The sequence below is a fragment of the Netta rufina genome (genome assembly GCF_964035555.1).
Source record: "Netta rufina genome assembly, chromosome: 1".
In the NCBI taxonomy this organism is placed as follows: Eukaryota; Metazoa; Chordata; class Aves; order Anseriformes; family Anatidae; genus Netta; species Netta rufina.
Genome location: NC_140123.1, coordinates 127198993 through 127213265, shown reverse-complemented (window position 1 = coordinate 127213265; position 14273 = coordinate 127198993). Strand labels below are relative to the sequence as shown.

At 39.1% G+C, this 14273-nt stretch overlaps 1 protein-coding gene across 1 annotated transcript in view; it reads left to right on the top strand.

Moving 5' to 3' along the window:
* The window catches only part of LOC311207311 (ovostatin-like), a gene marked incomplete at its 3' end in the record, with an annotated part of 30015 nt that overhangs the window by 14078 nt on the left and 1664 nt on the right, over nucleotides 1-14273 (top strand). The window contains exons 18-33 of the mRNA XM_084283293.1: nucleotides 1281-1368; nucleotides 2087-2315; nucleotides 2900-3026; nucleotides 3854-3975; nucleotides 4596-4647; nucleotides 4938-5021; nucleotides 6038-6214; nucleotides 6520-6601; nucleotides 7460-7616; nucleotides 8080-8154; nucleotides 9453-9622; nucleotides 10238-10454; nucleotides 10902-11117; nucleotides 11257-11381; nucleotides 11674-11764; nucleotides 13343-13414. Of these exons, the coding sequence (XP_084139419.1) occupies nucleotides 1281-1368; nucleotides 2087-2315; nucleotides 2900-3026; nucleotides 3854-3975; nucleotides 4596-4647; nucleotides 4938-5021; nucleotides 6038-6214; nucleotides 6520-6601; nucleotides 7460-7616; nucleotides 8080-8154; nucleotides 9453-9622; nucleotides 10238-10454; nucleotides 10902-11117; nucleotides 11257-11381; nucleotides 11674-11764; nucleotides 13343-13414 (2084 nt within the window). The remainder of the gene's footprint in view (nucleotides 1-1280; nucleotides 1369-2086; nucleotides 2316-2899; nucleotides 3027-3853; nucleotides 3976-4595; nucleotides 4648-4937; nucleotides 5022-6037; nucleotides 6215-6519; nucleotides 6602-7459; nucleotides 7617-8079; nucleotides 8155-9452; nucleotides 9623-10237; nucleotides 10455-10901; nucleotides 11118-11256; nucleotides 11382-11673; nucleotides 11765-13342; nucleotides 13415-14273) is intronic.

The window sequence follows — 14273 nt, the reverse complement described above, 5'->3', positions numbered from 1 at the left end:
AAATAGGTCTCTGTTTCACAGTTTGCCTCTTGTTATCTCTTGCTGACAGTCCTCACAGAAGTGAAGTCACTTCTCTCTCACTTAGGTACAAGGTGAATATGGGAAAGACAGAGAATATTGGGATGCTGCTTTCATAAATTGGTATCAGTTTTTCAAGGTTTTTTTTTTTCACTAACTCACAATTAAATATTTATATATATATATATATTCCTTTTAAATAAAAGGAAATGCCAATGCAGAAAAATGATGCAAATTCCCAATGTTAAGAATTCACACAACATTTAGCATACTTAGCAAATAGTCTCAAAAGCACTTTATAGATCAGCAAATGGTATAGCTATTTTTCCTCCTAGTTAAGTTTTCACAGCAAAAGAGCAAAAGTAATCGTCATAGGTTACCACAAGGGAAATTACTGTTCAACACTAGGAAGAAGTTCTTCTGCATAAGAGCCATGCTGCACTGGAAGAGGTTCTCCAGGTTTTGGGATTTCCATCCCTGTAGGTTTTCAAAACGGAGCTGGACAAGACCCTTGAGCAACATGAGCTGACTTTGAAGTTTGTCCTGCTTCAAGGAGATTGGACTGGAAAACTCCAGAAGTTCCTCCCAACCTATTTTTTTTCTATGATTCTGTGATTCTATGATTCTAATTTCAGCAAAATAGCAAAGTGCTATCATTTCCATGATATAACTGACAAGTCTGAGGAAATTGGAAACACCTCCATGCTACATTGTTTGTTTAACATCTCATCCAAGTCCACAGAACCATGGTCTTAGGTTTTTAATCTCAGTCATGTAATTTGGTCATCTGAATCAAAGTAGTTTTCCAGTTGAGTGGATATTCAGCTCTATTTTAGTTGTCTGGACAGGGTAAAATGATCGAGTTCTAAGGGAGGTTTGTAAAGCTGTATATACTTTGGTGAAATTCTGGCCTGTGTTGACATTTGCAAATCGTAGAGAGCTAGTGATAGAGGACAAAGAAATGCCTTTGTAACTAGATGACGAGACCTTTCGATGTGAAAAAAGGTGAAGTGCCTTGTGAAATATCTACATTTTCCAGTATTTTCCCTGACAAAATAGGTAAAAAAAATGTTCCTTCTTATGCCCTATATTTGTTAGAGTTTTCATTTTTCTTATGGGAAAAAATGGAAAAATGCTCCAATGGAATACTTAGTGTCCATTTATGGTCTCACGCATATTTGATTGCAGTTTAGATCTCATTTAATTGTTTGTTCTGGCCTGACCTCTCTAATAGTATACTTAACCATATACAATCTTCCTAGATGAGTCAAGGATTACTGGTAATAGCCTTGTTAACACTGTTCGGAAATACTTCCCTGAGACATGGATTTGGGATCTGATTCATACTGAGTGAGTATTTTTACCTTCATTTCTTACCTTTTGTGGATTTTTGAGTTGCTGCATCTTGCTCAAATTAATTTTGGGAAGAATCAATGGAATGCATGTCTACTTTGTAGATATGAGTCTCCTTTTCTCATTGTGCTCACAGATCTTTGACATCCCAGTCTTGTTTACAGTATCAAGCTTCCTTGAACCGTGACTCATATCTGTTCTTTTCTCTGCTACTATTATTCTGATGAGGAGAAAGAATAAGGGCTAAGAATAAAATAAGAGAATTTAGACAAAAACAGGAGGAAAACTTGTTATTGTTCATTATATTTTTTATTTCCACCAGCAGAAAACTCAGTTGTTTTTGTTGTTGTTGTTGTTTGTTTTGTTTTGTTTTTGTTTCTTTCCAGGTTATAATAGCTTCTGCAAAGAGAATATCTCTGTCTTAACTATGCATCCATTCTAATTTTTTTTCTTTTTTTTTTTTTTCAGTATGTTCAACATTTACAAATGATATTTCTAAATTTAAAAAAACAAGTACTCTTTCAAGTGTTTTTAAAACTTAGCTCACCAACACCTTCATCTTTACCTCCAACTTTATATCTTTTAAAATATGGAGAGATATCTCATAAAAACTGAAATGAAAACAGAAGTACTAACTCAGCCAGGGGCCTATTCTGTAACTTTCCTTGAAAGTGCCAAAGATAACTTCTTAATCTGTTTTTCTTGTTTTCCTCAGTTCCCGTGGACAGGCTAACGTTTTTTACACCATCCCTGACACTATCACAGAATGGAAAGCCAGTGCTTTCTGTTTGCAGAATGATGTTGGCTTTGGCATCTCCTCACCTGTTTCGCTCACAGCATTCCAACCATTCTTTGTGGATCTCACCTTGCCATACTCTGTCATTCGGGGAGAAAAATTTAATTTAATAGCCAACATCTTCAATTACCTCGACAAATGCATCCAGGTACATCAAGTCTCCTTTCAATTCTGATACGGTTTGCCTGTTTCCCAGAGTTCCTAACATTGCTTCTGTATCCTGCATAACACATTAGAAATACAGAAATAAGTGTTTAACTTATGCCATAGCTTGACACATTACTCTTTCACCCTCTCTGCCAGTATCCATTCTTGATTCATCAGAAAAGGCCAACTAGTCCACAGAAGTTTGCTCCTTATCCCTACACAATTCAGTTATTTTTGCTCTTGAGGAAGGAACTTGAGCAGACAGTATGTGTACTGTGCAGTACAAAACAATACATACAGAGTATGTAGTATGTAGCAGTTAGTCATAAGAAGACCTGACTGATAAAACAAGCACAGACACCTCGGCACACTTCTGTAAAAAACAGCCATTAACAGTGGGCGGAAAAGAAACAGGCTTGCTACCTCCTTAGAGAAACGTGCCATCCCTATTTCCCAGAACCATCCTTCAGAATCAGATGACAAATAGCTTCTCCAGCAAGTAACCATCTCCTGTGACCTGCAGCTTCATTTTAGGGACAGTCTACTTCATTTGTAATCTTCTTGCTCTTTCTCTCTGTTTCTCAGGTCAGTGCCATACTGGCAGAGTCGAGTGACTACAAGGCAGAAGTCCTTTCACCAGAGGGAAACACAGCAAGGGTGTGTGCCAATGAAAGAAAAACCTATATTTGGGCTGTTAGCCCCCTCAGTCTTGGTAAGGTTGTCTTTTGGTTACCCTGATTTATCCTTATTTTATCTTTCTACCTTTGTTGCTCTGACTCTTTAATGAAGCATCAATAATCCACAGGCAAACGTTTTTGGACAACTCCATTAGTTGTGTCAAAAATTTAATATTGGACCTCTGCTAAAGTTCTCTTATATGCACTGAAAAAGCAGTGAGTTGTTCATTTCCTGTCTACTTTAGGAAGAACTGTTCACTTGCGTCGTTATGTATGAAATACTGGCAGGGTTTCATGTGCCTATGATCCTTCAGTTTACAGTTTTACACCTAATGAGCTGTATTCAATAAGAATAAAATTTGCTAATAATTTTGTAGTGGTTTCTCAATAGGCAGAGGATATTGGTCCTTTACAGTTTAACAGTAGTGTCTATTTACACTGCCTTGAAGTCAACATTGTCTTTTAAAAAAAAGCAATCATAGTAGTTTATAAGTTTATATATGTTAGTGCCTCAAAAGCTGAAGTACAAAACAAACAAACAAAACCTTAAATTAGCAAAGATTCTTCTCAAAATGAACTACAGATAGGACTTTTCTTTAAAAGATGGTGAAAAGTGATAGCGAGTACTGTCATTTGTTTAGCCAGGATCCATCCCTATTTCATCCCTTGTACTATGTCCCTAGGAAAGTACTCCTTGCCAATAGTGGACAGATGTGGAGTTTTAATGAAATTTGTTTACATTGCCTTCAGACTGAATACATTTATCAGCTGTCAGTCAGACTAGGAGGAGGCAGTGAAAGCCAGGTGTAACTGAAGATGATGAAAATAACTTTTATTCTTGGGCTGGTGGCTGGCTCTCCAGGTGAGGTGAAATTCACAATTACTGCTGAGGCCAAACTGGATACTACGGATGCCGGAAAGAACACGTCTTCAGAAGAGAGGACAATTCGCAGGGACACCCTGATTCAAACATTACAAGTTGAGGTACAGTAAAAAATTTACAAGGGGTTAATTCTTTTTGGAAAATTCAGTGCCTATGGCTGTGGGTTAGAAGCAGTTAACTAGTGTTAGGAGGCAAGACAGCTGACAGATAGAGCTATGTGCAGTAGGGCGTCTCCTTATGAATCCAAGAGTGGAATTCACAATGATCCATGGCATCCAAGAGCATACATGTCCTGACACTCCTTGAATGTCAGCAGAGCTGTAGCCATAAGGGACATTTAATTCCTTACCTGTATGTGCCTTTCACCTGTGACTGTAATACCAGGGAGGAGAGGACAGATATGAAAGGAATGGGATTTACCTTGAGCATCATAAAGCAGCAGGCACATGACTGTCCTCAAGTCCTTCTCAGAGGCTGGAACTGTCTATTTTATAACTGTTTTCTAAGAAGGATGGTGCTCAGCACAGTTTGTGGTTTAAGAAACAGAGTAAGCCACGGCTCAAGAGATATTGCAGTGGAGATGGCAGGACAGGGTACAGGAGGGTGCATTCTCTGGATAGCCACTTCCATGTAATACTATACACTGCTTAATTGTTCCTGATTTCATAGTGACATTTTAAACTTTTTTTCTTTCTCTGACAACTTCTCTGCAATCAAACAGCCTGAAGGTATCAAAAAAGAATTGACTCAGAGCTCCCTAGTTTGCACAAAAGGTAAGGCAAATTTATTCATTCATTTGAAGGAACTGATGGAAATACCTCACTGCCTTCTTAATTTTCTCCTATGAAAACAGAGATCTTCCCAGGGGAGGAGGGATGGTCTCAGGGTTAAGGAGCTGGGCTTACAATTCAGAGTTTTCAGAGATACCTTAGACTCATTGGGTATGGGCTCTGCAGTGGTTTCTTTACCAAGATAGCAAATAATAACTGTAGTAATGCATAGAAAGTAAAGATCGGGGGAAGGAAGATGTTTTCAACAATTCTTAGCTATATTTTCTTGTCAGGCAAAACAGTTTCAGAACCAGTGTCTCTCAACCTGCCAAGAAACCTGGTGGAGGGATCAGCCAGAGCTTATTTCTCTGTCATCGGTAAGTTTAGTATCTAGACTAAAATTAAAAGTAAAGCATTTTTTCCCTTATGATGAACCCAGAGCCACCATGTATACACATGCAAAACTAAAGTTGAGGAGATACTTCATCTCGATTTAGAGAAAATGTTTTCTACTTTCCAAAATGCCAAAGACAGAAGTTGCTCAGAATTATCTCATATTGTATCAAAAGAGGATAGAAAAAAGCAGTCAGATTATTACAATATATTACATTCCAGGTGATATCGCATTAGCATATAGTGTAGTATGTGTATGTATATGTGTAGTAAAACAGTTGATTCAGCTGAAAATTAAGCTACAGCAGACTTCTCGAAAAAACAAAACCAACACATTTTTATTTCTTGGAAAGAAGACTTCAGAGATATGCTGACAGCACAATTCAAATTTATACTTTTGCATAATGAAAAACAATTGTCAGTTTATAAATACCCATAGAATGAGACTTATACATCCCAATCAGCTCTGTGAACCTTAAAGTCATTATTAAGACCAACAGTTCTCCTCAATGAGGTTCTGAACTCAGATTGCTTTCTAAAAGTAATTGTTTTGCATGTCTGGGTCAGTGTGTGGTGTGCTGGTACTGTGGAATACAGCCTCTGTAGCCCATCAGCAATATACCCCCAAACCTCATTTTCATATGTACCCACCAAATGGGAAGCACATTCTAAAGGCCAGGGTATTCTAACCCTTCTAAACATTCACAGCTAATTCTCAGAAAACATACCAGTCAGCATCAATCATTCCAGTGATTGGTTCCTTCCCAAATTTGCAGTTTTGCAGGCATTCAGCACCAAAAATCAAAAATCAAAATCAATATGGGGGTACTTCGGTCTTTCTTCTAAGCTGTGTCTTTGGTTACTGTGCTTACTATGTATTGGTCATATAGAGTATCATAATAATGAGCTCGTAATAATGTAGAATAAAACAATGTAAAAAAATGTGTAAGAAAATAAAAATTTGAACTGAACTGGACTCCTTATACCTTTCATTCTTCAGGAGACATCTTGGGCACAGCTCTGAGGAATATGGAAAACCTCCTTCATATGCCGTATGGCTGTGGAGAACAGAACATGGCCTTGTTCACACCCAACATCTATGCCCTTGATTATCTGAATAAAACTGGGCAGCTGACTGAAGAGATTAGAGCCAAGGGTACTGGTTATTTAATTACAGGTGAGAGCCTTTCACATTCTTCCATTGTGATCATTGTGATAGTACGCAGTGAACTCTAGACAGTGAACACAGATCTCCGAATTCTAGCACCACATGTACTGCACATAAGCAGTCAATGACAGCACCCCAAAGAAGCAGTTGGTACTCTCAGGAGCAAAAGTAGCTAGAAATCCTAATGGCTGATATTATTCACCAGACATGTAGTACTTAATATTAAATACCAAAGTCTTACTGCTTCAGTTGAATAAACAGCAGGACTAGTCCTTTTCTGTGATAAGAAAGTGTCTTCTTTATTGTACTTTTAGGCTACCAAAAGCAGCTATCATACAAACACCGGGATGGATCCTACAGCTCCTTTGGGACACGAGATGGGGAAGGGAGTGTGTGGTAAGTGGTGACGCTTTCTATTTCCTTAGCTAAGAATCTTTGAAACAAGTTCAAAATTTTAAATGGTTCTTATTTTTAATTGTCTAAATGGACATAGCTCAATTAATTTGATCACCCAGTAAGTGAGATACTAATAAACTGGAGAGAATGCAACAGAACAATTATAAGATGATTATCGACTGGAACACATAATGTTCGAGGAGAGACAAGGAACTAGATTTGTTCAGCCTCTAGAAGAGGAGTCTAATGGATAAACTAGGTGCAGCCCTCCACTACCTAGACCAGAAGATCTATAGAAAAGACAGAGTTGGACTCTTATCAGAGGTACACAGAGTAAGGAAAAGAGTTTTTCCATACAAAATTTACGACAGGGAAAACTGGACAGAATGAAAAAAAGTCTTTCCCATGAGAAGGGTGCAACACTCAACCAGGTGCCTAGGGTGGGTGTGGAAATCTCCATCCCTGGATCCCTGGACTAGACAAGACACTGAGCAACCTGACCAAGCTTTGAAGTTGGCCTTAGTTTAAGCAGATGGTGGGACTGCAGACTTACAGAAGTTCCTTCCCACACAGATTATTTCATAGTTCCATTAGTTATGATAAGAAATTACTATCATCAGTCATCAAGATGTGTCTATGCTTTACCCCTGCTCTGAAGGAATGGCTTTAGCACAGTAATAGAGAAGTTTGTAATACCAGGATTTTAACAATTTATTTAAAATTTATAAAGTACTCGTTTCTTTTACCACAAACGTTATGGAGTTCATTTTATGTTTGCTTCAATGCATATCCAATTGCTGGTAAGCATTCTTTATCTTGTTCACAACTATTTGCTTTCTGTTTCTGGCTCACCTGCAGGCTCACTGCCTTTGTGTACAAGTCATTTGCACAAGCCAAACGATACATCTACATCGACAACAATGTCCAGTCACAAACTTTGATCTGGCTGGCAAGCAAACAGAAATCAGATGGCTGCTTTGAAAATGTTGGGTCACATTTCAACAATGCTTTGAAGGTAACTGAGTTCAGTATATTCTGAAACTTCCAGTCCTGCCACTGGGATTGATTTATATTATTTCTGCCAGACCCAAATTTATTATCACACCCGTACTCTTCCTAGTACCGTTCTCTAGTGTTGCTCGTGTATAAGCTGGGCAAGATTGTTATGTCTTCTATTGATTATTAGGTAGAAACAAGTAGAACTTTCCCAGCTAGAAGTCTCAGCTTTTATTTTCCACCACTGCATTTAGCTCAAGGCTATAATGTGCTTTATTGAAGACATGTAAAAGAAAAAAGACAGCAAAAAATTACAATTTTGGCTTTATCCTGAGAGATCTTTATTTTTCTTGTTCTTGTGCACACAGGGAGACAGAAGTTGCTTCTGGTCTCTACTCTATTATCTAGACCATGAATGAATTCATATTTCATTTCTTTCTAGGATAGCTGTACTGACCTAATTTTGCTTATGTTTTCTTCAGGGTGGAAAAGAAGGTGAATACTCGCTCACAGCGTATGTTGTGGCAGCATTGCTGGAGGCTGGACACTCTGTTGAGGTAGATATTTTATGTTGTTATCTTTTATTAGCCTGGTCAGCCATATACGAAATAATGTGCAAGTCATAATCCTCCCATCCATATTTTTTATGTCTTAGATATTGATTCCAGGACAGTATGGTCAGCTCAGGAAATCTGTCTACAGAACTCTGCAGCTGCCAGAAGCATTTGATGTGTATTATAGATTAGTTATTTATCTAGTTTGTATAAGTTCATCTGAAGGTGTAAAATCCCCAAGGAATCCAACTGTGTTAAACAATCACAGTCTATGTAGGTATAAAATCTGGACTGAATTTGCCCACTCCATCCAGAGTCCAGTCTAGAATTCTCTCTGAATTTGTCCAGTCCAAAGTCCAAGCTATCCAAACCTCCAGTCCTACAACTTTCTCTGTGCCTTTATATCCAAGTTATGTTTCTATATTCCTGTGTGATTGTTAACACTGGAAGAAAACGATGAGATTTTTGAAATACTTAGCTGGCTGGAATACTTAATAGGTTTGGGGGAATGAGAACCGAGTTTTGTTCTCTGTAATACGCCTCCTGTATATCCTCGAGAACCTGGCCCAAATCTTTGTTCTTCCGTACAATAAGGAAGAAGAGAATTGTTCCCAGTCTGACAACTGTATTCTAAGCACACTAAGTTTTACAAGACTAGATGCTGCGAGATGAGGCATCATTTCTGTATCTAAGATAGACAGGATAAAAACATTTTACAGGATGATTCAGTCTTGTGGACTTAGTTCCCAATGTCTGTGAGAATCTCTGAAGCCTGGTGTCACCCCTATAAAGTAAGGCTGCAGTCAGACTACAGTTAACAGTGTGGTGGTGATATCTGAGCTGAAGCAGTGCTCATAGAGAGACTCTGTAAGGCTAAAAGGGTGAAGAGTTTTCTTGATAGCTATAGCTAGCGATGAGTAATAACATTCATCTGAGAGAATGTACTTCATTGTGAGTGATCAATATACTTTACATGACTCTTTAAAAATATTCTCTGTTTTATAAATGGAGCAACCAAGAGTCAAAGGATTCACCTGCATAAGATCATCACACAAGTCAGGAAAAGAAACCATGCTCTGTTAGTCATGCTGCCTCTAAATAAATGCAGAAAGAAGGCAACACTGCTGAAAGACCACATTTTATAGAACACACGCTGCAGGCCTATAAACATGTAATGGATTGCATACATCTTAGCATGAGGTGTCAGTGATGGCAGCTTAAGAAGTGATGAAGATCTTTAAAGAGATGTCGAGACACAAACCCGAGTAACCTGACAACCCTACTATATTTTGTGTTACTAGCGTCCTGTGGTTCAGAGTGGCATGAACTGTTTGGAGACTGCGTTTAGCAATGGGATCCACAACCTGTATAACCAGGCCCTCTTTGCCTATGTTTATGGCTTAGCTGACAAAGAGGAAAAATCCAAATTTTTCCTTGAGAAGTTGGATAAAAGAGCTACCAGAGATGGTAAGTGAAGTATGGCCTTGATGCAGGCAATACAGCTGATGGGAAGGCCTTTGTTATGATGCAATTAGTCTGATGTACAGTATTCTCATTCATGTTGCTCCCTTCTTATTTCCTGTCAGCTATGCTACTGAGTTTACCTCTATGATCTCTCTTCATGTCTTTTGGCCTCACAAAAGATTGAGCTGTGGCCTGGTGTTCTTAGAATTATGAAATAATCTAGGTGGTAATTGATGTCAGGAAGACTCCAGTCCAAGGCAGTGGAAGACTGCACATAGCCTCCTCTTCTACAGGCTGGACAAATCCAGTCTTCCCTTTACTGTGTCATGTGCTCCACTCCATGACCATATTGGCATCCTACTGCTGCACTGCCTCCACTTCATCCCCCACTTTGACTTGTACAGCTTCACTTTATTAATTCCTTTCCCATCCCTTCCTGTGTTCTTTTCTGTACTTAAACTAAAACTCATACAACTCAGAACATTATAGGCTGAAAAAAAAAACCTCTTAGGTAAAGGAAGGTGGGGAATTGTATGCGTATCTCCCATGTGATTCTGCAGTGAATTAATCAGCAAGTAACATTTTCATGCTTTTTACATCCTGCTTTTCTCATTTCAGGTAGTTCAGTTCACTGGCAGAGAGAAAATAAGCCACCAGCAGAACATTACCCCATCTTCTATTCCCGTGCCCCTTCTGCTGAGATTGAAATGACCAGCTATGTGCTGCTGGCGTTGCTCAACAAAGCTGAACTCACTCCAGATGACTTATCATACATTTCTCGCATCGTGTACTGGCTTGTCAAACAACAGAACCCATATGGAGGCTTCTCATCCAGCCAGGTGACAAATGGGTGTGGTAAAAAGAATAGATTCTGGGAACAGTCCAGCCTGCAAGCTGGATCTCAAAAGTATGATGTTTCTTCATCACATATTTGTTTGAATAATATTTGATAAATGGTGCTCATATAAGTCCCCTTGGTAGGGCACATTATGGTCTTCGTAGGCAGCTTCACACATTTTTGAGTTTCAGTAAATGGGAATTTACCCAATTTTCAAGTTAGCAGAAGATAAGGGTAACTGTTGACAGAGCATTACATGTATACCAGAGTTTCTGAGATAATTCAATCCCATTAACCCAGAACTTGTAGCTTCTCTCCTTAGCTCTTTACAAAGGCCTCCTCCTTTTATGACTGATCACTGACAATGGAAAACGGCAATTTTGCTAATTTCATGCTCTATTTCACAGCTGTGTATCTGTCTAATTAGGGATCGTATTGTTCTTTTCAGGACACTGTTGTTGCTCTCCAAGCTTTAGCCAAGTATGGATACCTGACCTTCACTAAGGAAAGCCATAACACAGTCAAGGTCAGCTTCATGCAGTTCCCCAGTAAGGCCTTCCAGGTGAATGACAAGAACCGCTTCTTACTGCAGCAGGCTTCCTTACCCACTGTTCCAGGGAATTACAGCATGGATGTGAATGGCACTGGCTGTGTCTATCTGCAGGTAAGCAAGCTGGAGACTCACCACGACCCTGGTGAGAACTAAGCAGGGGTCCTCTTTACCTCATTTCCTTCTATACCTCATGTCAAAGCCACCAAAATCTGTAGATCTATGACCATCTCATGCTTTCCATCTCTTTCAGACAACCTTGAGATACAACGTGCATCTGCCAAACCAAGTTGCAGGATTTTCTCTCTCTGTACAGACGGCCAATGTATCCTGCACAAACAACTTCCCACCAAAGTTTGACCTTGTCATCTCTGCCAGGTAACTTCCTCTTTTTGATCTACCTTCTTGCATTCTCAGTTTGGTAAAATACCCAAGGGAGGATTTAAGTACAGGCAGTTAACTGTCATTGTGCGCCTGCAGGAAGACAAACGGGACAATATCCTAACTCTCTCATCCTTCACTACTAAATTTCTCTCACTTGCTGTAAACCAGTGGAACATCAGAGCCATCCAGTTTAGAGATTATCTGAGTTGTTTGTGAGTTAGAGCTGAAAATTTCATTCACCGGTCTCCTCTTCATTTGGACATTAATAGAAGTTTTCTCATTTCAGTTACACAGGGAACCGCCACGTCTCCAACATGGCTATTATTGATGTGAAAATGCTCTCGGGTTTTGTTCCCGATAGATCTTCCCTGAAAAAGGTAAAAAATGGGAGCAAAGTGAATGGTAAACCTTGAAAATAGAGGAGGTTGGCAAAAATAGTCACTGATTAGCAAATTGTGAACCAATGGGGATTCTACAAAGTCCCTGGTCACTGTCTTCTGTCACATACTCTGTCAAATTTGCAGCTGTTCATCTGCTGAAGACAAATCTGTTAGGATCTGCCAAATTCAGTAGCTCAAAAAAGGTGAGACTGCATTCTCCAAGTCCAGTCAGCAAGTAAGGCTAAGCATGTGTTCCCAATAGGCACACATGCGCACAATACACCTACACAGCTATAAATGACTGGCCACACAGATCAAACGAGACAGAAAAGGCACATATAGCACAGGTGGCCTTATCCTTTTCCTCTTTCTGTCTGATTAGGATGAAAGCTCATTTCTGGAAGTGATATAGGTATATATGCATTAACATAATGTGGAATATCCTCTGGTAGCTGGCCTCAGACACTCAGTCTGACCAATAGCTGCCCCTGGTTCCTTGGTCTGCCACACACTGCCTTATACTGGCACTTGGACACCTTCAGGGCCTCTCCAGCCACTCCAGTGTCTGGGACTGAGACCTCTTGCACCTACACATATGCATGGTGGGTACCTCCAATACATAGACCTTAGGTACGTAGTCAATAATATAGCTGGACTGGTATGTTTTCCCAGTTGCCTCATGTAGACACATACAGACACAAACACACACAAATAAGTCTCTCTGCTAGCTAGCCCAGACTGCTGGCCTATCCAGTATGTGACCCCAAGACCTTATTAGTGTCTCCAGTAACAGACCCAGACTTTCTGGTCCCTCCAAGTCAGATCCTCTGGTCTCTTCAGTATTTAGCCCAGACTTGTGGCTGCTTCAATACTTGGCTGCCAATCCACATAACTTGTTATTCCTGTTATTCCATTTTGATATACACTAGCAATCATGAAACTTAAACTCCGAGTAAACAAAAAGAACAATGCAATTTATTTTAGAATCTTCTCACAGCTTGGTGCATCTAAAAGCACGTATCATTCAGGCATGATTTTTTGATTTTCTTTTTGTCTAGAACTGTAAGACATTCATAACTTTTCTTTGGAAGATGAAACCCCATGATGATGACATTATTGACATCCCACTCATTGCATCCATTTGGCAAAAATAGCTTGTTTTAACATTATATTTTATTTTATTTTTTAATAGTAAAATAATTTTGTTCATGTAGTTTTCTAAAACTTTTTGGCTCTATTGTAATATTTTTAAAAAATATACTACAGAAAGCAAGTTAGTTCAACCTGCATAAATGATCGTGTGATTGTAAATTCTCGTTGAAATGACACTATACTTAAGCTGATAAGAAGACACACACACCAAACCTGACCAGTAAAACCAGGATAATTTTCATTCAGCTTGCCATTGTATGAAAACACCCAACTTTTTGCATTTTTTATTTTGGCCACTAGATGTCACGGTGGCACAACAGGAGCACAGCAACCACTTTAAACATTTTGCTAGCGTATAGCTATTTGTAAGTCTCCTTGACAAACCTCTTACGTTAAAATTGGTATCACTTGCCTTATTCATAGCTTCAGTACCAAGATTCTGTTGTGGATCGCGTAGACATCAAGAACAACCACATCTTCTTTTACCTTCAGAAGGTAAGTTTGGGAAGTTTCTTTTGGGTTTTATTAAAATGGAAGTTTAAAATAGGCTCCCAGAGAAAAAGAAAAATCACATCAAAAGCAGATTAAGAATACAAACCTTAAAGAATTAAAGGGACTTTACCCTGTCCAACCTCCAGTAAGTAAGTTACCTAGAAATACAATAGTTGTAGTGTACTGTGAAGAGCTTTGTTACTACTTTTAATACATGAAAGAATGCTATGTGATTAAATAACATTTTGCAAACATAGCAAAGTTGCATTCCATGTTGCAAAAAATCATGGTCAACATAATATTCCTGAGCCGCTAAGTGACACTTTTCATCATTTGATGAAAGCTGAAAGTGTATCATATGAAGTCAATATCATCCCCTCCCTTTTAGAGAGAGGTGTGTATGAAAAGAGTGCTCCTCCCACATCAGTGACATTAACAAAGGGAGTGAGGGAGAAGGAAGAAAATCAAAACACAAGGTATCTTAAAATACCAAAAGGGGAAGGAGGGAGGAAGCAAAATTAATTATATCTACCTTTTATACAATAATTGTTATCAGTTGGTCTGCAAGGATCTAGTAAGGAAGATCGGAGGCAGTATTCTGAATTCACAGAGAGCCTGAGATGTTGAGATGGGAAGGTTTACACAGCAGGGCACCAGTATTGCAGAAAGCTCTACAGAACCCCTGTCCATGGCTCCATTCCTATAAAGAGATCAGCAAGATAAAAACAAGAATAAATGGAGAGGAAAGCAGGGTCACAGTCCCAGACATACAGCAGAAAGCTTGAAGATGAAGAAGAGGAGTAAGGAGGAAAGTTTGGGTCTGGCTACAAGAGTATGGATTGAGGAACAAAATAATAGGGGG